We start from the raw sequence: 24,541 nt of genomic DNA, 5'->3' as shown, positions 1-24,541 counted from the left end.
TTTGTTCTAAATTGCAATCACTAAAAGACTTCATTGTGTCAGATAGCAAAGCACAATTTTTTATCAATAAAATACTAGGTTGTGAGGTGGGGAATGGAATCAGAAATTATCAGATAGGGGATAATTTTGGGAGAATAATCTTTATTAAAAGTTAAAGTAATGTTATCGTATTATAGGAAAGCATTTACTATGTTTTCTACATTTATGATAAAATAAATTCTCAAAAAATTTGAAAGAATTACAACTAAAGATCCTTTTAGTACATCTTTTTCTGTACTGTTTTTTTTTCTTTCTTTCTTTTTTTATTGAGACAAGGGTCTTGCTGTCACACAGGCTGGGGTGCAATGGCACAACCTTGGCTCACTGCAACTTCTGCCTCCTGGGTTCAAGCAATTCTCCTGCCTCAGCCTCCCAAGTAGCTGGGATTACTGGTGTGAGCCACCACGCCCAGCCAAAAGTACATCTTTTAAATGTTTATTTTGTTCTCATTCTCATGAGTAGTTCATTTTGAATATAAGTAAGACAAATGACTAGTGTTTAGGAGAGTATCCTTTGATAGATCAGTGTTAGCTAATTTCCTGAACTAGTTAAAGTTTTACTTTCTTTTGTTTTCTTAATGAAAGGAAGAGCCTACTCAGGCAAACCAGAAAGTTCCAGTTAAATTCTGAGCTTTTTTTTCTTTTTTCTTTTTTCTTTTTTTGAGACAGAGTCTTCTCTTTCACCCAGGCTGGAGTGCAGTGGCACAGTCTCGGCTCACTCTACCTCCCAGGTTCAAGTGATTTTCATGCCTCGGCCTCCCAAGTAGCTGGGATTATAGGTGTGCACCATCACGCCCGGCTAATTTTTGTATTTTCAGTAGAGACAGGGTTTCACCATGTTGGCCGGGCTGGTCTCAAACTCCTGACCTCAGGTGATCCGCCCACCTTGGCACGCCTGGCCAGTTCCAGTTAAATTCTAAACACTGAATTGTAAAAATGGAACTTTGGACTTTGAATTGTTATTTTTCAAATAATGCAACTAGATAAGCTGAAGTTACTCTTACAGTAAAGATTCAAGTAAATGTTTTCCTAGAAAATCTTTCTGTGATGTGCTTATTTACTTATTTCCTTCTCTTCTGCCTGTGTCTCTCTGCACCCCTCCCCTATTCTACGTGCTTTGCAGTATTAATTCAAATGTTCATAGAATATGAGGAACTCTTTTCTTCTATCCTGAACTACATGCATGTTTTGAGAACCTCTTACATGTTTGATGTTATCCTGGGTACTATAAAAGATACAAATTATATTGGCTGTTTTTGTAAGCACTTTATAATCTAGTTTTGGAAAGGAAAAACTAGATTAGGGAACAATCCATAAAACAAAATTAGGGAATAGTTGATAAATCATGTGTTGATAAGTTGAATAGGAATTAGAGCAAGTACATATCAGTATGGATTTTGAAATTTTAGCATACTTTTCACAGTGGAGGTTGAACTCCACTTGGGCCTTGAAGCATATGTTGGATTGCATTAGGAAAAGAGAAAATTGAGGAATAATGTGAACAAGCTATGAAGGTGAAAATGTGTACACATATTTTGCCAGAGTAAAGAAATGGATGAGTTTCACGCATAGGTTGACTCATTTTTTTATTTTTAGTAGAACTAGCAGTGATAATAATACTCAGTAAGTGCTAACTGCTATTACTTTGGGATTGTGCTAAGTATTTTACCCATATTATTTAATCTCACTGACCCTGTGAAACAGATTTTACTACCCCTATTTTATAAATTAATTGTGGAAAAGCTCAATAACTTGTCCAATGGCATATAGTATAAGTAGAGTAAAACCACAGTTTAAACATGAACACCCTCCAACCTCAAAGCTTATGTTCTAATTTGGATAGATGGGGGTTGGTGAGGATATAGAGGGGGCTGAAAGCCATGCAGTGTAGTGTAGACTTAAAGCACGGGGCAGCTTGAGGCAAAACAGATGATAAAGGAGAGTTTAGCCATCCCATGATGGTGGAATGGGTTGTTTCAAGCGCATCAGTATGCTGAGAACAGCCAGAAAACCTGGATGAAAATGAAATAAAATTCTGAAGAACTGGAAGGCTACCAAGAAAGTGAGGAGAGGAGGAAAGCCCAGAGATGTAAGCCTAGCACTTGGTGTTGCTTATCTCCTAGAGATACCAGTAGGTTCTGAAAGGAGTATCTGACAGGTCCATAAAGATAAGGAGGCAAAAGGTGGAGTCAAGGGCTGCCAAGGGTCAGGATGAGTATTGGTAAAATCCTAGACTTTGAACTGGAACTGTGAAAAGTCAAATCCTGAAAGTGAGGTAGACTGAAAATAAAGCAACCCTCACAAGAATTGAAGCACAGATTCAAATGATCTTTAACGCTAATTGGATTAAGATGATCTGAGATTGCTAATGCTAGTGGCCTAACTTCCTTTCAGAAATAAAAGTAAATCCTTTCTGGAGGAAGACAACATCAATTAGAGCCTCAAAAAATCTCTAGAATTTTTCATATGCATTATCTAGTTTTCTATTTAAAAAAAAGCATGCATACAAAACAAAACGTGACTGAAAAGCAACAGAAACAAGTGACATTAGAAACAAACTCAAGAAATTCAGATACTAGAGTTTTTAGACTTTAAAATAGCCATAATTAATATGTTCAAGGAATTAATTGACAAGATTGAGATTGATGATCTTGGCAAAGAATTGAAAGTGCATTTTAAATGGACATTCTAGAACTGTATTAAGAACTCAATTGATGGGGTTTTACCATCAGAGGAGACATAGCTGCAGATGAATTTGTGAGCTGGAAGATGAATCAGAACTGCAAGAGAGAGTAAAATATTTAGACTGAAGCACAGAGAAACAAAAGTTTAGAAAATGCACAAAAGAATGTAAGAGAAATACAGGAAAAGGTGAAGAAGTTTAATATATTTGTAATTGGACTTCCAGAAGGAAAGGAAAGAGAAAAAACAAGGCAGAAATAACATTTGACAGATAATGGGAGAAAGTTTTTCAAAACTGATGAAAGATGTCAAGCTGTAGATTCAATAAGCACTATAATCCCTAGGCAAGATGAATATACAGAAGACCATACTTACGCTGGGATATGAAGATATAAAGTTTTGAAGTAGCCTGAGGAAAAAAGATATGTAAACTTCAAAAAGAGTGACCCTAAGACTTTCAGCTAAGTTATCAATGGAAACAAAGGAAGTCAGAATGCAATGGAATGAAACCTTTAAAGTACTCAAAGAAAGTAACTTCCACATACAGTTCTATATCCAGTGAAAAAATTATTAAGAAATGAAAGTGAAATATACTAGGAGTTGGTGAGGATATAGAGGTCACCAAAAGCTATGCAGAGTAGTGTAGACTTGATACACTAGGCAGCTAACCGATTGTCTTAGTCCATTCAGGCTACTATAACAAAATACCCTAGATTGGATAATTTATAAACAACAAAAATTGTATTGTTTATACATTGGATAGGGCATAAAGAGGAGGGAGAAAATAAAGCAGGCCTGTGAGATTTTCAGCCTGAGAGAACAGAAGGAAATTAAATAATATTTAGGGGGTACCAAACTGAGAGAAAAAATGGCCTTGTTTTGGACAAGGTGAGTATTGGACTTGTAATAGAAGCTAATTTTGGGCAATGAGAAATTAGATGGTTCCAAATGTAGACTTGGAAATTGATAACATAGATGTGATAATCTCAATTTATTATAGATGAACTCACTATAGTAATTAATGTAAAATTAATTCAATGAAAGAATAGGTGCCTTTCTGTGTTCCAGGTTTTGTGATAACCCTTGGCATATAGTGACAAACCAGGAAGACCTTGTACTTGCCTTTGTGCTACAGAAACTAAGGATGGGAGTTTGGAAGCTAGAAGGAGAAAGGGAAATAGGAAAGGAGGAGAGCCACTAAGAAATAACAAGGATAGATTCTGCCTCCAGTTATATTTCATCCAGGAAAACACTGAAGTGTCATATCTCCATGTAGGTCTTCAGTTGAAAATATCAACATAATATTAAATCTTCAGCAGTTTTATTCTAAAGCAACACAAGGTAGGATGAATGGAAACAATGAGATTTTCACATATATTTGTCTTTGAACTTCTTTTGCTTTGTTTGTATCACAGTCTGTGGGTTTTATACTTTTTTCTCTGTCTCAGTTCATGCTGCTTTAACAAAAATATCATAGGCTGGGTGGCTTATAGAGTAGAAATTTATTTCTCACATTTCTGGAAGCTAGAAGTTCAAGATCAAGGTGCTCACCCATCTGGTGTCTAGTGAGGACCTACTTCCTGGTTTGCAGATGACTGTCTTCTCATCCTCATATGGCAGAGAGTGATAAAAAGAAAGCAAGCTCTCTCCTCTTTTAATGAGGGTACTGATCTCATTAATGAGGGCTCCACCCTCATGACCTAATTTACCTCTCAAAGGTCCCGTCTCTAATACCATCATATTAGGAGTTAAGATTTTAACATGTGAATTTGGAAGAGACATGTACATTCAGTCCACAGCATTCTCTTTGTATGCTTTCTTCTTTCTTTGTCTATTTCTCTTGTAAATCTCTGTAACTCTAGGCCTGTCCTTCTCCTCTTTATTTCTCTGTCTTACTAAATTATACAACAGATGATATATGCATATATATAGCTGTATGTAAATATATATATATTTTAAATAGAGATAGGGTCTCACTGTGTTGAGTAGGCTGGTCTTGAACTCCTGGCCTCAAGTGATCCTCCCATTTCGGCCTCCCAAAGTGCTGGGATTACAGGTGTGAGCCACCATGCCCGGCCAGATGAGCAATATTTATTACAAACAAGCATATGAGAGGAGCACCTTATGTTTCCCTTTTTAAAAACTTCTACATGGCCTCCTTTCTTTATGGCCCAGGGATACTTGATAAGCAGTAATTCACTCACCCTCACTACAGTAACAGAAAACCCAAGATAGGAGAACTTCAGGATATCATTGTTGGCCATGGCATAGGCTTGATGAAGGTTAAGACCGAGAAGGGCTATTTGATTTTGCTTGCAATAAAGGTATGTTCGTTTATTGACATCTTATTCTATCAGATACGATTATAAACAGAAAAAAATTTAAATGGGTCCATTGAGGAACAGATGGCCTAATTTACAAGTTCTATATATTTTTTAATTCTGTGATTAACAAGGTAAACATTAATGTGATATCTAAAATGGGGAAATGTCACTTTGCATCACTGCTTCCCAGCCACTGTGCCATGATGCAGGCATTTACAATAATGACCTCATTGGTGGATCAGCAAGAGCTTTGTGGCCCTGGATCTGAAGCAGGCCCTGGGCTTCTCTTGCCTCTTTTCAGTTATCTGAGTCCTCCTGGTACTTCTCTCTCTCCCTTTTAGCATTATCTTCAATATTCCCTTCCACAGGGTTTCCTCTACCCACCCATTTTTCTAAGCCTTTTCCTTCCAAACGCAGCTTTTATTAATGGTCTATATAACTGGTTGTCTTCTAACTATTATTGAAAAAGTAATTAAGCCACAGATTCAATTGATCAGAAAGCACGAAACTACCCAAGTAGTTAAAATGTGAAGTGGGAGAAGGCTTGAATCAGTGATGTTTAGTATGTTTACACATACATTTTATTGATGCTATCAGGGAAATGTTCTGTCCGAACTTTAAAGGCCTAGCTGTATTTCCCCCTAATTGGCCAAGTTTGCTCACTCACCACTGCAGTTGATTGGTATGCATGATAAGTATAGAGCAATATGACCCTCACTCTGGTAGCTTTCTGTAAAGCACAATTCTTGATTTAATATAAAAATACCATTAATAGGCCGGGCGTGGTGGCTCACGCCTATAATCCCAACACTTTGGGAGGCCAAGGTGGGTGGATCACCTGAGGTCGGGAGTTTGAGACCAGCCTGACCAACATGGAGAAACCCCGTCTCTACTAAAAATACAAAATTAGCTGGGTGTGGTGGTGCATGCCTCTAATCCCAGCTAGTCAGAAGACTGAGGTAGGAGAATTGCTTGAACCCAGGATGCAGAGGTTGCAGTGAGCTGAGATTGCACCATTACACTCCAGCCTGGGCAACAAGAGTGAAACTCTATTTCAAAAAAAAAAAAAAAAGAAAGAAAAGAAAAAAGGAAACCATTCATAGTAGGGACTAATCCAGCAAGGCAAGAGTCCCTGGCTTAACACTTAGTATATTAAAGAAAACCACCCACAAAAAATATTTCATTGTCCCTGAAACATTTTTCTATATTTAAATGGTAGTGCAAACATTTTTTTGCTAAGATGTTGGATTTAAAGTTCCCAATGGCACACATAACTCTTTTTGCAGAGTGTTGCAATTTTAAAGATTGGTTATCGTTTTTACATTTGTTTTCACATACTGGTTAACAGTGGGCCAATTATTAAACCTATGTGATCATGAGTTGAGATCTGAACCTTGAGCTCAGTCCTTTTATCTTTTCTGGAACTGGCTTATGTTTCAGAGAATCAGCAGAAAAGAAAACCATAGATGACAAACCACCTAAAACTCCTAAGCACACTTAACTTTAGACAATAAAGTATGGTTTTTTTTTTTTTTAAATTGGTTCTTTGTGGGAGGTTTTTCACTTTTGTAAAATCTAGAATTTTCAGCTTTATTAAGATCCACTTATTTGCCTTTAAAAAATATTCCATATTACAGGATTCTTTGAAAACCTTGCATCTCCCTCAATCCTGGATAAAGAAATACTGCTGTATTTTGGAGTGATTGAATTATTCAAATCTGTCCAAATAAAAAGAAACTGATTTAGTTTTCAACTTTGAGTTCTCCAATCTTTAATAATCATTTTTATCCCGTTAAGACTGTGACGTCATCATGGCTATACCTACCTAGAGGTTTAATTCTAGATTCAGGCTCTGGGTTCAGATCCTAGCTTTTCCACTTCCTACCATTCTGTGCCTGTTCCCTTGAGAGTTAAACTGGGGAGACGAAAAGTGTATACCTTATAGGCTTGAGGTGTAGATCAGTGCGTTAATCCATGTAGGATACTTAAGCCAGGGTCTGACAGACTCTAAGGCTTCAGTAATTGTTAGCTAGGGCCACTGTTCTGAATTGGCTGATAGCTTTTTTCATCCAGTAAAGCCAGATGAAATGATTGGTTTATACATGACAGGTGTTCCTGGGGGAAATGCAGAGCCTACCTGGGATCACCCACACTCAAGTCAGTCATTGATATTTTGGCATTTTATACCCAAGAGCTGAAATTGGCTTTAGCCCCTGCCTTTTGGCATATATGTAAATCAATTTTTCCTCCCCAACTCTCTGGTTTACTTTTGGCCCCACCTGTTTCTGAGAATGAAGGTGAGGGGCAGCCATCAATATAGTCTCTTCCACCTTGCAAATGACCACTTACCCAGCTTAATTAATAGCTTAGCTTTTGACAAATAGTAAAATGCCATAACTAAATCTGTTTTACTATCATGTCTCTTGTGGGAGAAACAACCCCGTAACACTTTGTGTAACTGTCAGCAGTCTGTGCTTAGGATGTGTTCCGTAACCTGGAGCCTCACCTTCACCTCACTTCCTATCACCCTAGCAGCTCATGACAGACCATTTCAGAGAAGATTTATTATTTGTCTTTGTTTCTAGTCAACTGGAAATCAGTTAGATGATTTTAGTGGGTTTTTTTTTTTTTTTTACTGTGTTTTGTTTTTCCTTCTATTGTTATGACTAATGAAACACTGGAAATTTATGAGGTTTTATTATTCTAAATATTTTAAAAATAATTTATTCCTCTGTACTGTTTGTTACTATGTCACTAACTCTAGTCCATGGGGATTGAGGCAACTACATTTATCTTCACTCTTCAAACTTTTTGTTTTTTCCAGAACAAACTAAATCTACCAGACAGATTGGATGTGACTATTTAATACAAATAAGTTCAGATCGTCCAAGTTGTTTTTATTAACTTACTTATTTGGTGGGCTTGACCATTTAATTCCGCTTTACTTGGTGTAGATAAGGGGAGGGATATACCTTCTAGAAGTGGGCTGTCTAGTGTTCTGACTCCCTAGCATCTATTTTCCTTCTATTTTTTTCCTAATTACTTTGGAAGTTAGCAATCCCCTGTTCCCTCTAGACACGTTGCTCCCTTCTGTGGAGGTGCCTTTTACTCCCAGCTATCTTACCAGGAAAGTGCTTTCTTGGGGACCTGCCTTCCCAAAACAGCCCTTTCATGTCTTAGTGCAGATGGTCACAACACAGACTGTAGCATGCTCCTTGCCATTCCTTTCTAACATCCCCTAGGATTGTGCTTCCTCAGTACACCATCCATCATTTCAATTTAGTGGTTGAATGAATAGTCGATTACCACCTGAGCCACTTTTCTAATTAGGATGCATATATGTTGCCAGGTAGAGAAGAGTCATCCTAAACAAGAAGCAGGTATTTACCTGTCTTCATCCAAATGAAAATATTATTGAATCAGAGATTCATACTGGACTTCCTTTGTTCCCTTTCTGCTCCTCGCCTCTTCCTTTTCTTTTTCTACACTCCAGTGTGTAGAAAAATGTTCATTCTGACGAATTTGCCCAAGTGATCTATCATTTCCTACATGGTCAACAAGAGACCTTGAACCTGGCCATCTCTAGCATGAATTGCCCTTATTTCTTCTAATGCTCCAGCTGCTCCAGTTTCTCCTGGCCCTTCAGTTCCAGTTGCCGTTGTTCCCTCTGGCTCTTCAGTTCCAGCTGCTGGTACTTCCTCAGGTATTGGTGCTCTGGCTATTGCTCACTTCCCAGCCTCCCAAGTCCTATATGTTGGGGGAAATTGACTTCTGCTGCCAGATCTGGATCTATCATTCCTTTTGATTGTTCTCAGAGATTACCTACACAAGGGGCTTAGTCCTCCAGCTTGGGAGTCTTCTCTTTGGCTTTGGTCTCTTCTGCAAATCTAATTCTGCCGTCTTAGCTTCTTTAATGAGTTTTCTAATTTTTTTGTTCTTAATTCAATTAATTTTGAGCATTTGTGAATTGCTTGGTAGTGTACCAAACACTGATAGTTTTCTCTTTGGCAGTTTTACTAATGCATTCCATGTATTCTAACTGCCTTAACGTCTGGCTATAAAAACAAAATAATTCTTACGACAGCTTTCTATGATCATGGAACAATGGAAGGAGAAAGACTTTAGAGACCATCTAGTCCAGCCTCCTTATTTTATATTTACAGAATCCAGACCAAGAAGGGTAAAATGAATTGCCTAAGTCACATAGCTTATTGTTGGCAAAGCCAAACATTGAATTTTGGTCTCCCTGATTTCACATCCAGTGTTTTGATTCTTTGTGGTGAGGATTTAACTCTGTGTTTACCGCTATTGTCAGTCATAGCTGCAGACTTTCAAGTGAGGAATAAAGTGCCTAAGTGGTCCTTGCTAATAAACAATAGAATCACAGGGCCACTGGGACTCAATCGGGGGGTTCTTTTAGATTTTTTTTTTATTTAACAAATAATTGGAACACACCTAGTATTTTAAAGAACATGCTCTTCAAAAGATGAAAAGAGTTTCTCCCGGGAAGCGGAGGCTGCAGTGAGCCGAGATTGCGTCACTGCACTCCAGACTGGGCCACAGCACGAGACTCTGTCTCAAAAAAAAAAAAAAAAAAAAAAAAAAAAGAGAGCGAGAGAAAGAGAAAGAAAAGAGGTTCTCATATTTTAGTTTTATACTGAATTACTTGAGATACTTTTAACAAAAGTACAGAGGCTCAGAGCTCAGGCCTTGCCTAGACCTGCAATCAGAATCATGCAAGGTAGGGCCTGGATTTTAAGGTTTTCCAGGTAGTCATGGTATGCTTTAGAGGAAATAACCACTGCTGTGAAGTCTAGCAGTGTTTCTCAAAATGGGGCACCTATTTAAAATTCAGATTTCTGGGCCTCATTCCCAGAACTTCTATCCTAGAATTTATGGGGATGGAGCCCATCTTTAAGCTCCCTTGTGAATGTTATATCCATTAAAATATGAAAAAACACTGGTCTAGAATATTTTTTTTTTTTTTTTTTTTTTTTTTTGAGACAGAGTCTCACTCTGTCGCCGGCGCTGGAGCGCAGTGGCCGGATCTCAGCTCACTGCAAGCTCCGCCTCCCGGGGTTTACGCCATTCTCCTGCCTCAGCCTCCCGAGTAGCTGGGACTACAGGCGCCCGCCACCTCGCCCGGCTAGTTTTTTGTATTTTTTAGTAGAGTCGGGGTTTCGCTATGTTAGCCAGAATGGTCTCGATCTCCTGACCTCGTGATCCGCCCGTCTCGGCCTCCCAAAGTGCTGGGATTACAGGCTTGAGCCACCGCGCCCGGCCTGGTCTAGAATATTTTAAGTCATTAACCAAAAAAGCCTAGAGTAGTGGCTTTCAAATGTATTTGTTCATGCCCCTTGGTAAGAATTGCATTTTACATAATGATTCGGCAAATCCACATAACTAAAACAAAAGTTTCACAAATCAATATTTATCTTACCCAGTGCAGTGAACTCTGATATTTTCCATTCTAATTCATCCTATTTCAATTTTTAAAGTAGGCAATCAAAACTCACTAAATTCATTTTTAAACTCATAGCTCACTGTAGTTTAAAACACTGAGTATTGAGATGTGCTTGTTAATTCTACCTATCATAGATTTAAAACTTTTCTAATTCTTCTGCTTTTTCTAGTTATTTCTGTAAGTCAATAACACCTGCTAGGATTGCTTACCTGTAAGGAAGGTCCACTTTTGTCACAGTGTAAAAGTAGACTGCCCTTGTTCCCTGGACATGGGAGATCTTGCCACCTCCATGATGATGTCACTAATGGCTTATATCAATCACAGTGTAAATAATATAAAATTCTATTTCAACTAAATGAAATTTAAAGCAGGGGGCAGTTCTTTTGCTCATGGAAGCAGCAGTCCAAGGGTAGCTAAGTTCAGGTGCTGTTTGATTCCAGACTCAGACAGTATCACCTGCATCCCCCTCAAGCCTGCCTTTTCTGGGATGGCTCCTGATGTGGCATATTCAACTCTCCCTTCATGAGGGCAGCAGGCCCAAGCCACACACTGCCAAGGTCAACTGAGAAGAGGGACTCTTGCAGACTGAGCACAAATCTTTTTGAACACATGTTATTTCCTGATCCAGTCACTGGGATCCAGACCCATTCCTGGAGCTGGGAGTAAGATCAAATCTCAGGCACACTACATGGCTGAGGATGAGGGTGGACTGATTTCCTAAAAAGAATTCGAAATACCTCTCCCCAACAGATGCAGGAGGAGTCGATACTGGACAGCAAATGCAGACGTTATCTATTATAGGCCATCTATTTTCATGGTCTTTCTCTTTTCCCTCCTGTTTTCTTGGTTGTGATGAGTCTTTTCTTGCTGCTTTTCCCACCTACAGAAACCAGTATCTTGTCCTGAAGTCCCCAGTTTCAATCTTGTGGGAAGTAGCCACTGTCAAAATGAAGTGCAGGACCCTCCAGGGAAATGACAGCATAAGTAATTAGAAAGAATTGATTAACATTTACTACAGGAAATAACTGCTTTTTAATGAAGAGAATGGAGTAATAGAGAAGAGTTAACCAAACTACACAGTGATTGCTACCATTCAAATATGTGGTAGTGGGCAAGCTTGCATAGTCTTCCCTGGAGTCCTTTAAATAGACTATGAGACTGAGTCTTTTCAGGAGGTATCTGAGCAGTCAGTGTCCTAAAAATATCAAATGACCACAAATAGATTAAAAGTTATCAAAGTTTAAGTACAAAACTTAAATCTGGCAAATAAAATTCAGATGATTCTATTGGCTGCCTTTCACAATTACTTTATGTACTATTTAATGTTTCCTCTTCCTCAAGCCTACTATCATGAAGCAAAATAGAAATCCTTTCCACCAGGGGGTTAGAAAGTAGATAATAGCTACTTAGTAAAGATAATGTTGATCCATTAAAATGGAGATTTTTTTTTCTATAGTCCAGCAGAGAGAAAGAATGGTGCCTTTAAAAGTATTCTAACGATTCCGGGTCTAGCATACTTGGAAAGATTTCAATGTAAATAAGCATTTTATATATAACAGACGGAATCTTTTGTTTCCTCAATAATAGAATCAAGTTCTCTACTTTGTCTTTGTCACAAATTGCTCCCTAGTTTGTTATGATGCACACTTTATATATGGTATGATGATCCTGGGTTTTGCATTTTGTGCTACCAACTAGCCTGCCTAGCTTTTAGATATTCTCTGGCCTCATGTGTGCTTAGAAAATCTATATTCCAAATATTTTTTGTGGTTTTGTTCTATAAAAATAATATAAAATAAGCACTCTAAGGTTTGTATTATTCTCCTAACTTGGTCTGTAATTTTGTATAAAAGCTTTAAATCCTCTCATAAATTTATTTTATCTAACAATATGCCTATTCATTTCTAATTTTCTAATTTCTATCTCTTGAAAGCTATAGCATTTTAATTCCTTATAGAAACTAATCAATCTTTTATCCTTGATGGTGATTTCAGTAAGTTCTTATTTTTTAAATGAAGTTTTTCATGTATATTATTTTATTTTGGTCTATAGTGTGGCTTGATCTAAGAACCCAGTCTACCGTTGAGAGTCTTAGTAAAAGAATTCCAGGAAATAATAACTTTGTCAAGGTAAGAATTTCTTCAAAAGTATGCTACAAGAATATTTCTTTTTTTAAAAAAAGGTTGCAGATTTCACTAGAAAGAAGCATCTTATGGTACAATAGTTATTTGATACAATTTATAGAATCTATTTCCCGGATAATTGAGGCCAACTCAAGTCTTTACCTTCCTGTCTTTCTTGCTCTGTGGTGGATTGGAACAATAATACCACAAAATTGACAGGTGGAGGAGATTATAATGTGTCCCAGTGGCTTAAGTCATAACTTCCCTAGGGGTGCTTTCTTTTTTTTTTTTGAGACGGAGTTTCACTCTTGTTGCCCAGGCTGGAGTGTAATGGCACAATCTCGGCTCACCGCAACCTCCACCTCCTGGGTTCAAGCAATTCTCCTGCCTCAGCCTCCCGAGTAGCTGGGACTACAGGCACATGCTACCACGCCCAGCTAATTTTTTGTATTTTTAGTAGAGATGTGGTTTCACTGTGTTAGCCAGGATGGTCTCAATCTCCTGACCTCCTGATCTGCCCGCCTCGGCCTCCCAAAGTGCTGGGGGCGGTGTGCTTTCTATAATTGAACTATGCTTTCTAAATCTATCCCTGTTATTTTCTACTGCCCATCAAAGAATGTTCTGGCTGTTTTTGAGTTTTTAAGCATCTGGATTCAGGGAGAGAGAGAAAGTAGAAAACGCTCTAGCTCTTTATTGAACCCCTCTTCCACTTTCTTCATATGAAGAAGGCTAATAAAACTGCCTACTTTTCAGTCCTTATATAGATCCCTCTTCACATAAAGGAAGGGAGAGTGAATTTTTAAAATAGGCAAGGAATTTCTTTTAGCAAGGTCAAGGCCAAGTTCTTCTAGCATCTAAAAGGAAGTTCCCTTTTTCTGTTTTTGTTTTTTGTGTTTTTGTTGTTGTTGTTTATCCCCTTTTTATTTGTCAGTTGGATGCTTGTGTCATTTTCTTCTAAAACTACTGTTGAAATCCCATTAATTGCAGTAATCTGACCATTCCGTCCCCCCACAATAACTTCAGACTTGTCCTGAATAAATCATTTTCTATTCCGTTCCCTTCATCACCCTGCCCAACCCTCATCCTCACCTCCAGCTGCACTCTGCTTCAAGGGATGCATGTTTTTCTCTCCAATGTCATTTTAGGCAACTTTTACACTTTCTACCCCCATCATGAAAATAAGATATTATGTATTACCTTGCCATTGACTCTGTGAGATCTTCCCAGGTCGTCTTTTGGGATGACCCTTGGTCCTTCAAATTAAATAATATTTCCATAAATTATCTCCTTCCTTTTTTTTTTTTTTGAGATAGAGTCTCACTCTGTCATCCAGGCTGGAGTGTAGTGGCACAATCTCTGCTCACTGCAACCTCCACCTCCCGGGTTCAAATGATTCTCCTGCCTTAGCCTCCACCGTAGCTGAGATTACAGGCATGCACCACCAAGCCCAGCTAATTTTTTTTCTATTTTTTAGCGGAGACGGGGTTTCACCGTCTTGGCCAGGCTGGCCTCGAACTCCTGAGCTCAGGTGATCCACCCGCCTCAGCCTCCCAAAGTGCTGGGATTACAGATGTGAGCCACTGTGCCTGGTCTCTTTTCATTATTTTTGTACATTGATTATTATTATTATTTTTTTAAGAAAGCTAGAAAACCTTGAGTTAAGATTTTTAATTTACAGGTTGCATTAGAGTATTAAATATTTTGGTTTGAGTCTTCTTACAAAACCATACTTGTATGAGATAGGAGGGAAAAAGTTATCACTCTCTGTAGTTAGGTGACAAATGAGAATAGGGATGGGGAGGGGAACATAGTTGCATTATTTTTGTGTATGTATTTTCTTAACTAGTTAACTTTAATCAGCCTTTATATATGCATTTAGTGTTTAATATACTAACCACAAATGAGCTGGGTTTGACCCGTTCTCAAGGAAGATTGGTAAGCACATGTGTGTTTCATTTTTACCCATTAACCTTTCTTCAGTTCATGTTCCCTCTGTTTAATATATTTGCTAAATTTAGGCAACTGCTGTTTTATATAGAGTAATTCTGTGTTGTTTTATTTATTTTTTATTTATTTTTTTTGAGACAGAATCTCGCTCTGTCATCCAGGCTCGAGTGCAGTGGCGTGATCTTGGCTCACTGCAATCTCTGCCTCCCGGGTTCAGTCGATTCTCTTGTCTCACCTTCCCAAGTAGCTGAGATTACAGGTGTGCACTACCATGCCCAGCTAAATTTTTATATTTTTAGTAGAGACGTGGTTTCACCATGTTGGCCAGGTTGGTTTTGAACTCCTGACCTCAAGTGATCCACCCGCCTCAGCCTCCCAAAGTGTTGGGATTACAGGCATGAATCACCACACCTGGCCCTGTGTTGCTTTGATTTGGCATGTCTTTGAGTTCTACTTTAGTGTCTACTAATTTCATGTTATGTTATTTGAACGTGTGTGTATATATGTAAAATATGTTATTAAGTCTTATTGTTTTAAAAGTTTTCTGGTTATGATCATTAGTTTATGATTTGGTATACTCTCAGATTTTTAATAGTTTAAATACCATTTTTATGGAATATAAAATAAACAGCATAGTTTTGAACTAGGTTATACATACAATACTAATTTATTGCAACAATCAACATCTGCATTGTCACTATCTAATTATAGGATGTTGTGTCATTAAATTTTTTCTTTACCTTGCTATGTGGATGCCCTTTGAACTGTAAACATGTCACCCTAATCTTTGTTCATGAACATGCTTTCCTGTGCCATGAGACAGGAAAAGTATTTTTATTCATAATACTATGGGATTGCCTTCAGGGTCTTTGAATATTTTGTGATTTGTTGAGTTCTTTGGTTTGGTGGTTTTGTTTTAAACTGTTACACATTTCATTTGCTAACTGAACTTCACAACTGTTTTAGTCCAAGACAGGCCTTCCACTTAGCACTTACTTCAGTGCAGTGAAACTTCGTTGGCTCCTTGACAATGTGAGAAAAGTTCAAAAGGCCGTTGAAGAAAAACGAGCTCTTTTTGGGACTATTGATTCATGGCTTATTTGGGTATGTTTAAATATAATGGATATATGGAGAATTTTTTCAGAAATTTTTCTAGACTGCCTTGCCTATTGTTTTCTACTAGCAGGTCAGACTTTTTAATTAGCAGCATTATGAAGAAAAACCACTCAAGAAGCAGCAGGAGAACATTTCAGCTTCCATTCGAGAAGGATTTTTGCCTACTTCCTCTTTATTTTTTCTTGTTTTATTTCAGTGAAAACGAAGGATAATTACCAAAACTGTATCTCATATCTATTATCTTTAGGATGAGTAATTTAGGTACCCTTTCTCTATTGTTTGTTATATACTGCTTTCCCACTAGCCATGTCTTAGACAAAATAACTCTTTAGCAGGATAAAATACTTAGAGTACTTTTATGTTTTGCTTTCAACATTACACAACTGTCTCTTGTATAATCAAGCCACAATATGAAACTAAATCATAGTGGACATTTCTATTTAGAATCTCTTTGCCTAAGCTGAACACGCAGCAATCATCAACCTATGGCCAATCTTGTTTCTACTATACTCACATATTCTTTCTCCCCACAGATAATTTTAAAACAAATGCCAGACATTTCATTTTATTTGTAAATATTTCAGTATGTAATGATGTTTTTCAACATTCAAGGAACGTCAAGGAAATATTGTCCCCACTCTCACTTGCCAGATCCACAGAGCAGGTCTTTCAGAACCCGTATCAGAAAGAGGCACATTCTTCACCTCTCCATGTGCTTGGCCAGGGCAGAATGTGCTTTGTGTTCATGGCCAGCCATTTTCACGTGTGTCAGTCACAGTCGAATGAGTACCTTTGACAATTGCATCGACCAGAGTAAGGCAAGATGTGGAAACCGTGAGCTGCAGGAGACTCAAGGGAGCACATTTTGGCTATAACCCACTGGATGCTGTTTATCGACCTTTGTTCCTTTCCTACCTCTTATTGCTTCCATGTAAAGGAAGGCAGCAGTGCCTCCAGTTCAGGCATGTGGGTATACCTGAGAAAGAAAGTTTAAAACTCTCCTTTTAAGATATATGCTTAGGTGAGTGTAGACAGCATAATGCGAATTGTTTAAACAACAACAGCAGAAACAACAACAACAAAACAGAGATAACAACAACACAGAATTCTCTAATAATCCTTATGAGGCAAATATTTCAATTTATTTCATCTTGCCAAATTTAATAAGACTCTGAGTTTTCTAAACATAATAGGATGAAAACAAAACTGATTTTTTATTTATCCATCAAGTAACTGGAATTGTGCTGATAAGCTGGCCACTAGCCACATTTGGCTATTGAGCACTTGAAACATGATCAAATTGAGGTTTGCTGTAAGCATGGAATATACACCAGATTTCAGAGACTTAGTACAGAAAAAAGAAGGTAAAATGTCTCAATATTTTTACTGATTATATGTTGAAATGATATTTTGGATATATTGGGTTAAATAAAATACACAGTATTAAGATTAATTCTACCTGTTTCTTGTATACTTTCAACATAGCTACTAGAAAATCTAAAATTACATATGTGGCTCACATTTTATTTCTATTGGACACTACTGTAAACTAGAAAACTAGATAAATGTAATGTTCCATTGTTTTGCTTTATATGCTCTGCTGATTATGACCCTTAACAATATGTAAATTAAATTGCAAATAAGTACAAATAAATCCTGTCTTTTTTATTCTGTCTAGAGTTTGACAGGAGGAGTCAATGGAGGTGTCCACTGTACAGATGTAACAAATGCAAGTAGGACTATGCTTTTCAACATTCATTCTTTGGAATGGGATAAACAGCTCTGCGAGTGAGTTCTGCTTTGTTCTACATATAGTTTTCCCAATACACTACCTATTTATAACCGAAATCTTACTATTTTCAGATGTCAGTGGAGCACCAAAATTTAACTGTTGATATTTCAACTACAATATGCAAATCTATGTTGTGTGTTTTTTAAAGAGAGACTATTATTGCATATATAATAAACAGGCCAAATTAATTATTCTTCATGGAAGATTAGGTTCCTTTATAAAAGTACTTTTGTTTCTGTGTGCTTTCTAATTTTTATTGATTGACTTGCATAAAGTTAGAATGTTAAATATCTAAGAATACAACTACGTTCTGTTGGCTTATGTATTTATTACTATCTAACTCCATGCTCAAAAACATCCATTTCTAATTGTTATTTACACTTTTTGCATTTAAATACATATATATGTTTCTATATGTCTATTTAAAGCAGTGTTAAATACCCAATCTTATTGTTTTTCAGATTTTTTGGAATTCCAATGGAAATTCTTCCAAATGTCCGGAGTTCTTCTGAGATCTATGGCCTAATGGTAAAAAACAAAAAAAAACAAAAAAAACAAAACAACAACAACAACAAAAAAGTAAAAACCTAATAATTAAAGTTTTTTTAATTAGAAAACACCTTTACTATTCGAAATTTAAAGGTCAACTGTGTTATATTTTGTAACTTAAAAACTTTAAAGCCCTTCTTATCAATGGATTTGCATTTATAAACTTTAATTGGTTTTTCTTTGAGTATTATTATTTTAAAAGAATTAATGGGATACTCTAACTTTAGATGTTGGCATGAGCCAATTTATTCTTTGAATCCAAATAACTGTTTAGTACTTGTGGTGTCTGCTTTTAATTTAGCGGAGAGACTCTGCATATTTAGTAGTGTTCTTTTTCCCGTTGTATCTTTTTTTATGGCCAAACTATGTTATATATTAGATTCTTTATCTGCCTGAGCAAAATTTAGCAAAGAAACTGAAAGCAAAGAGTCTGTTTCTGATTTGGGATTGCTAATTAAAGTAGTTTCTATAATGGACATTTTTACTTTTGTTTTAATTGAAATCCAGTAAAGACATAGCTTCAGCAAAAAGTGTGCATTAAGAGTCTGTGGTTAAACATCAGGAATGAAAACCTCTAGGAGGATTTGCACTGGTGTTTGAGCACAAAAATCTGGAATTTATGATAATACTCAAGAGTAAGTCCGATAAATTACAAAAAGTATTGCTTAGACATTTCGTGAAAGATAAGAGAAACTTCACTTACAAAGTTAATATAGATGAGCACTAAGTGCTCTGGATAAAGCTTGAGCAAGAATTTTTAACTGTTTCATTTACAATAAAGCTTTTTAAGGCAACATAGAATTTCTTAAGGGAGCCATAGTCATTGCTTATCTACAGTAAAAGTGCTTTGATCATTTCATAGCTGTCTGCAAACTGACTTGGGTCAAGGAAAAAGAAACGATGCTTGAGAAATAGTTTCAGAGGATGGTTAGAAAAAAACCGTTGAACTGGCCTAGTTTTCTCTTGCATTTAAAATATTATGCTTATATCCTTCTTTTTCCCCCTTGCTGACTGTAGAAAATCTCTCATAGCCTGGTGAGTAGGTTGCCCACCAATTATGTACCCATTCATTTGGAAAAGATACAGTGCACTTCCATTTATTTTTACACAAGCAGAAGTCCATTTACTAAACATATATATCTAGAACTTCCGTGACCTTCCAAATTATTATAAGCTCTAGTCACATTTTAATTTTAAAAAACCTTAATCCTGTTTGTTTTTAAAGAGTAATGTTCTAAAATAAAAGACTAAGGTAGTTTCCTGGAATGAGAGATTCTGATATTCTCATAAAGTACAACTGTGATGTACTTTGGGCTTTACCATAATAGGGCAATTAGATAGATATAGTTTGAAACGTCTATTTTAAATGGCATATTGACCACCTTTCCAGACCAGTTAGTTGGAAATGCACTGTTACTTTTTCTGCATGCTTCATCAAGGATGCTCCAGGAGGAGCATCAGAGGTCCCTCCCTATGAAGAAAAAAGAGCACTTTACATGCCTGAACACACATGGTAGATCCTGTTGATAGTTTGTTAATTTTGAAAGTATAAGCAAAGACTTCTTATAATATTTAAATATATCAGGATATATAGCCTCTAGGTTTCCTATAGATTCACTTTAAGCCTTTTATGAAATTTACCCTTTACTTAATATCCAGGTTCAGATTTTCAAAGAATATATACAGTAAATAAAAATAGCAGGTTTTGAATTAACTGGAAAACATGAAAGAAATAAAATAATACCAGCCATCTAGAGGACGTTTTCTGTTTTGTAAAGGGTTTCTACGTATATCCTATTATTTCTTCCTTATCGTAGCTATGTGAGGTGGATTCTATTCTTGCCCTCACTTTAATAGATGGGATATCTAAAGCTCTCAGAGCCTGGGAGATTTGCTTATACGTGGCAGACCAAGGAGTCAGGTCCAAAGCTTTAGTTTGGTGCTCATCCTAGTACATCACTCCTACTTCAGGGATTATATATATATATATATATATATATATATATATATATATATATATATTTTTTTTTTTTTTTTTTGAGACGGAGGCTCACTCTATCACCCAGACTGGAGTGCAATGGCACAATCTTGGCTCACTGCAACCTCTGCCTCCTGGGTTCAAGTGATTCTCCCACCTCAGCCTCTTGAGTAGCTGGGATTACAGGCACCTGCCATTATGCATGGCTAATTTTGGTATTTTTGTGGAGATGGGGTTTTACCATGTTGGCCAGGCTGGTCTTGAACTCCTGACCTGAGGTGATCCTCCCACCTCGGCCTCCCAAAGTGTTGGGATTACAGGCATGAGACACAGTGCCCGGCCAGGGATTCTATTTCTTAGTTCTCCTAATTCCTTAATATCATTAAATATTGCCTTAAGTTAGTATGTCTTTTTTTAAAATTAAGGTTGTAAAGTCTACAGTCAGCCACTTAAATCTCATTTTTCTTCCTAGAATGCTGGCCATCATGATCAAAATAAAAACCAGTATTTATGACATAAATTAACTGTTGCTTATCTAAATTTGAAGAAAGATGTTTGCTATGAACAAATAATATCCAATACCTGAACACTCTTGTGTTTAGAGCAGCTTGAGTAGAAAGAAAAGTTGCTAAAATATGGCCTTGCAAAATAAATATGTTTCATACTGGTTTGATGGCTATTGCAAGAATATATTAGTCATTTCATTTCTTAATAATGGCAATAATAGCAAAGCACTAATGAACTTGAGCAACCACGTAGCCCAATCTCCATTTTGTAGAGAAATAATGTGATGTATTGAGAGGTTTCAGCAGCCTGCTAGTGGATTAATACTAACTAACTAACCAAGAGTAGAGCCCTCATTTACTGGCTCCCCGTCTAATGTTTTATGTTCATTCTCCAGTGCCACATCTCTTCCTGTCATTCTAGGAATACTTGTAGTATCTGTCTCTGTATCATTCATTTAGTTGAAATGCTTTCTTTGTCTTGTCTGCCCACATCCTCTGGCACATTGCTACTTGTGTTCACTCTTGTTGCAGTTATGTTAGTAGAGCCAAAATTTTGTGACTATTCATAATCCTTTTTTTAAATTTTATTAGAAAGCTGGGGCCTTGGAAGGTGTGCCAATATCTGGGGTAAGTTTCATCACCAAGTATCTTCCCATCCCCACCCTTTTCCATGTCAAGGCTTTCCTCCTCTTAGTTCATCAGTCTGCCCCTTTTTAAACTAGGGAAAACAAGTGAAAGTCACAAAATTGGCTAATTCCTGTTCTTATGTGACATACTGTAGGCCATTGAGAATCTTTTGAATAAATTAATTTTAACTCTCCCTTCCCATACCTATTCTCTTATGTATTAACAAATGGTATTACCAAATGGGGAAAATGGCCAAATGGAGAAAATTCAAAGTAATGTAGACAGTTCATTCTTTGATAAATAAAAAATGAAAAATAAATCCTATGGCTCTTCTAAAAAGGAAATTAATACTATTGTATTAGTCAGTGTTCTTTATTGTCATTTGTACTTTCAGTGTTTAGGGGACCAGTCTGCTGCATTGGTGGGACAAATGTGCTTCCAGATTGGACAAGCCAAAAATACGTGAGTTTAAGAAACAGACTTAAAAACCAGTACTGTTTTGTTTTTTCTACTTGGTGCTTTGAATAAGGAATATGGATCTTATAAAGACCTTAATTTGTAGGCCGGGCACGGTGGCTCACGCCTGTAATCCCAGCACTTTGGGTAGCCAAGGCAGGTGGATCACCTGATGTCGGGAGTTCAAGACCAGCCTGACCAACATGGAGAAACCCCGTCTCTACTAAAAGTACAAAATTAGCCGGGCGTGGTGGCACATGCCTGTAATCCCAGCTACTCAGGAGGCTGAGGCAGGAGAATCGCTTGAACTCGGGAGGTGGAGGTTGCAGTGAGCCGAGATCGCGCTATCGTACTTCAGCCTGGGCAACAAGAGCGAAACTCCGTCTCAAGAAAATAAAAATAAAAATAAAAAAATAAATAAATAATATTACCTTCAAATAAGTATAGTGATTGGTGGAACAGAAAGGAAGTGCCAGCTTCAGACTCAGAAGGCGTGGCCCAAAGTGCTGGGATTACAGGTATGAGCCACCGCTCCTGGCCAACGTAATCTTTTAAATATTAAAAAAGCTACCTGCCAAGTATATGTATTCATGAACAAAAATGAATATGCCTCAAAAGCTGAAATGATAGTGACAATTATAACACAAGCTCAGCCAATGGCTATTGTGTTACCTATAATGTTTCATGTGCTTTAAACACATGATATCATTTAATCCACATATAGATCCTATTATTCCCATTTTATACATCAGGAAACTGATAATTAAAGAAAATAATTTATGCAACAGCATACAACCAGTAAGTGGGAGATGTAATATTTGCACCCAGATCCATCTCATTCCTTAGCCAGGGTTCTTAACCTGTGTACTATACTACCTCCTGTATGGAAAAGATTTCTATACGACTGGCAAGAGGCTACATTTAATTGTTCTCTTCTTGAGGATTTCCTAATTATCTCATCGATTTTAACTTCAGTGGTTAAGTTCTTCCTTTGTGAATAATGGAATATGTAACATTTCTAGATTAAACGTTCTTGTAATCTAGCAGGGTCAGCGGTTCTCATGTAAGAGTGTGACATTATTTGTGTGAGAATTTTTCTGTTGTTGTTGAGACGGAGTCTGGCTCTGTCGCCCAGGCTGGAGTGTAGTGGCGTGATCTCGGCTCACTGCAAGCTCCGCCTCCCGGGTTTACGCCATTCTCCTGCCTCAACCTCCCGAGTAGCTGGGACTACAGGCGCCCACCACCACGCCCGGCTAGTTTTTTGTATTTTTTTTAGTAGAGACGGGGTTTCACTGTGTTAGCCAGGATGGTCTCGATCTCCTGACCTCGTGATCCGCCTGTCTCAGCCTCCCAAAGTGCTGGGATTACAGGCTTGAGCCACCGCGCCCGGCCTGTGTGAGAAGTTTTTGAGGAGGAGGGATGTGGGAATTCTTTGCAGGTCATGGTAATCTGAGATTACATGACCAAGAGCATTTGAGTCAGCCTGAGTCTGGAAACATTCTTGGAATCTGGGTTCCAGGCAGCTGAATCAAGAGTCAAGAGAAATAAGGTAGAAAACTAGGTTATTTTTCTCTTTCTTTCCTCCTCTGCCAGGAATGCTATTGCTAGTAAATCAAATGTTATCTATATTTTAGGTGCCTAGCATGGTACAATCAGCCCTCTGTATCTGCAGGTTCCATATCTGTGGATTAAAAATATTCAGGAAAAAAACCCATAAAAAATAACAATACAACAGAAAAATACAAATTTTAAAATACAGTATAACAACTATTTACACAGCATTTACATTGTGTTAGGTATTATAAATAATCTAGAAATGATTTAAAACATGCAAGAGAAGGATGTATGTAGGTTACATGCAAATAGACACAATTTTATCCACAGTACTTGAACATCCTTGGATTTTAGTATCTGTTGGGGCGGTAGGGGACCCTGGAACCAATCAATGCCATCCGCCCCAGATACCAAGGGATGACTGTATGTAGCATATGGTAGGTACCAAATACAGTAGCCTGCTTTTCCTCTTCTCTTTACTCCCCTCCCCGCTAGCATTATCAGCCAAGTCCTTAAGTGATGAATTTAAGTTAGGGAGGACTTGTTTGAGTACCTCTGCAGCTACTACAGATTGGAAGAGGGAAATAACAAATTATAAGATCTTTGATCTCATATTTATCTCCCTGAGGGAAAAGAACACAAATATGCAGTTAATCATGTATAAATCAGAACTTATGTGCCATGAGAAACTTTGAAGCAAAGCTGTTGGGTTTCAATGGGAGGAAATAAAAATTACAAAAGATTATCTTAGTAATGAGATGCTTTGAAAAATGAGCAGTATTGGAGGGTACAGGGAACATGGAACAAAGATACGTATGGGGAAATAGAAGACTTTGTTTAGAGAATATAGAGAACATTAGAGTAGGGAAGTGACAAAAAATATAAAGCTAGGATCATGTTGTGAAGCCTGATATTTCAGGCTAAGGAGCTTTTCTTGATAGGCAGTAGGAAACTTTTGAAGGCTTATGAGCTGGTGTTCAGAGATGACTGGAGTTGTCAGTAGCAGTCTTGGGTGAAAGTGAGGAAAGACTAGAGGTCAAGACGCCATGGAGGAAGCCACTGTAGTGTCCTGGTAATGAGCACATGGGCTCAGAAGGATGGAGACAGAGGGAGGCCATGAGTGAATGTGCATGGCACTGTAGAGGAGAAAGGGAGGGGAAGTAGGTATGTCATCTAGGTACGTGGACCCTGTGGTTAGGCTTAGCCAAAGTGGAAAGGGTCTGAGTAGAAGAATTTCTGTTCAGAGCATGTTTGTGGTGCTGGCACACTGTATGTTGCACACATTTGGAAATGTGGAATAAGTTCTGTATAGAAATAGAAATTTTTGGCTAGGCGCAGTGGCTCATACCTGTAATTCCAGCACTTTGGGAGGCCAAGAGGCAGGT

The 24,541-nt window shown here is 37.5% G+C and overlaps 1 protein-coding gene across 18 annotated transcripts in view; it reads left to right on the top strand.

The window, feature by feature from the left end:
* Positions 1-24,541, top strand: part of GK (glycerol kinase) — a 78,681-nt gene that overhangs the window by 25,630 nt on the left and 28,510 nt on the right. For 6 of the 18 annotated variants that reach the window (XM_031660448.1, XM_021933052.2, XM_021933051.2 and 3 more), the window contains 8 exons: positions 8,664-8,747; positions 12,561-12,637; positions 15,545-15,682; positions 17,373-17,482; positions 17,948-18,014; positions 19,053-19,070; positions 21,111-21,146; positions 21,541-21,608. In XM_031660448.1, coding sequence (XP_031516308.1) covers positions 17,436-17,482; positions 17,948-18,014; positions 19,053-19,070; positions 21,111-21,146; positions 21,541-21,608 — 236 coding nt within the window. In that variant the 5' untranslated portion in view covers positions 8,664-8,747; positions 12,561-12,637; positions 15,545-15,682; positions 17,373-17,435. Of the gene's footprint in view, positions 1-3,996; positions 4,062-8,663; positions 8,748-12,560; positions 12,638-15,544; positions 15,683-17,372; positions 17,483-17,947; positions 18,015-19,052; positions 19,071-21,110; positions 21,147-21,540; positions 21,609-24,541 lie in introns of all 18 variants that reach the window. The other 12 variants (XM_021933060.2, XM_021933054.2, XM_021933066.2 and 9 more) reach the window with 7 other exon arrangements.

This window comes from Papio anubis, chromosome X (assembly GCF_008728515.1).
Source record: "Papio anubis isolate 15944 chromosome X, Panubis1.0, whole genome shotgun sequence".
In the NCBI taxonomy this organism is placed as follows: domain Eukaryota; kingdom Metazoa; phylum Chordata; class Mammalia; order Primates; family Cercopithecidae; genus Papio; species Papio anubis.
The sequence above is the reverse complement of the archived record's forward strand: the minus strand, read 5'-3'. Positions and strand labels throughout refer to the sequence as shown.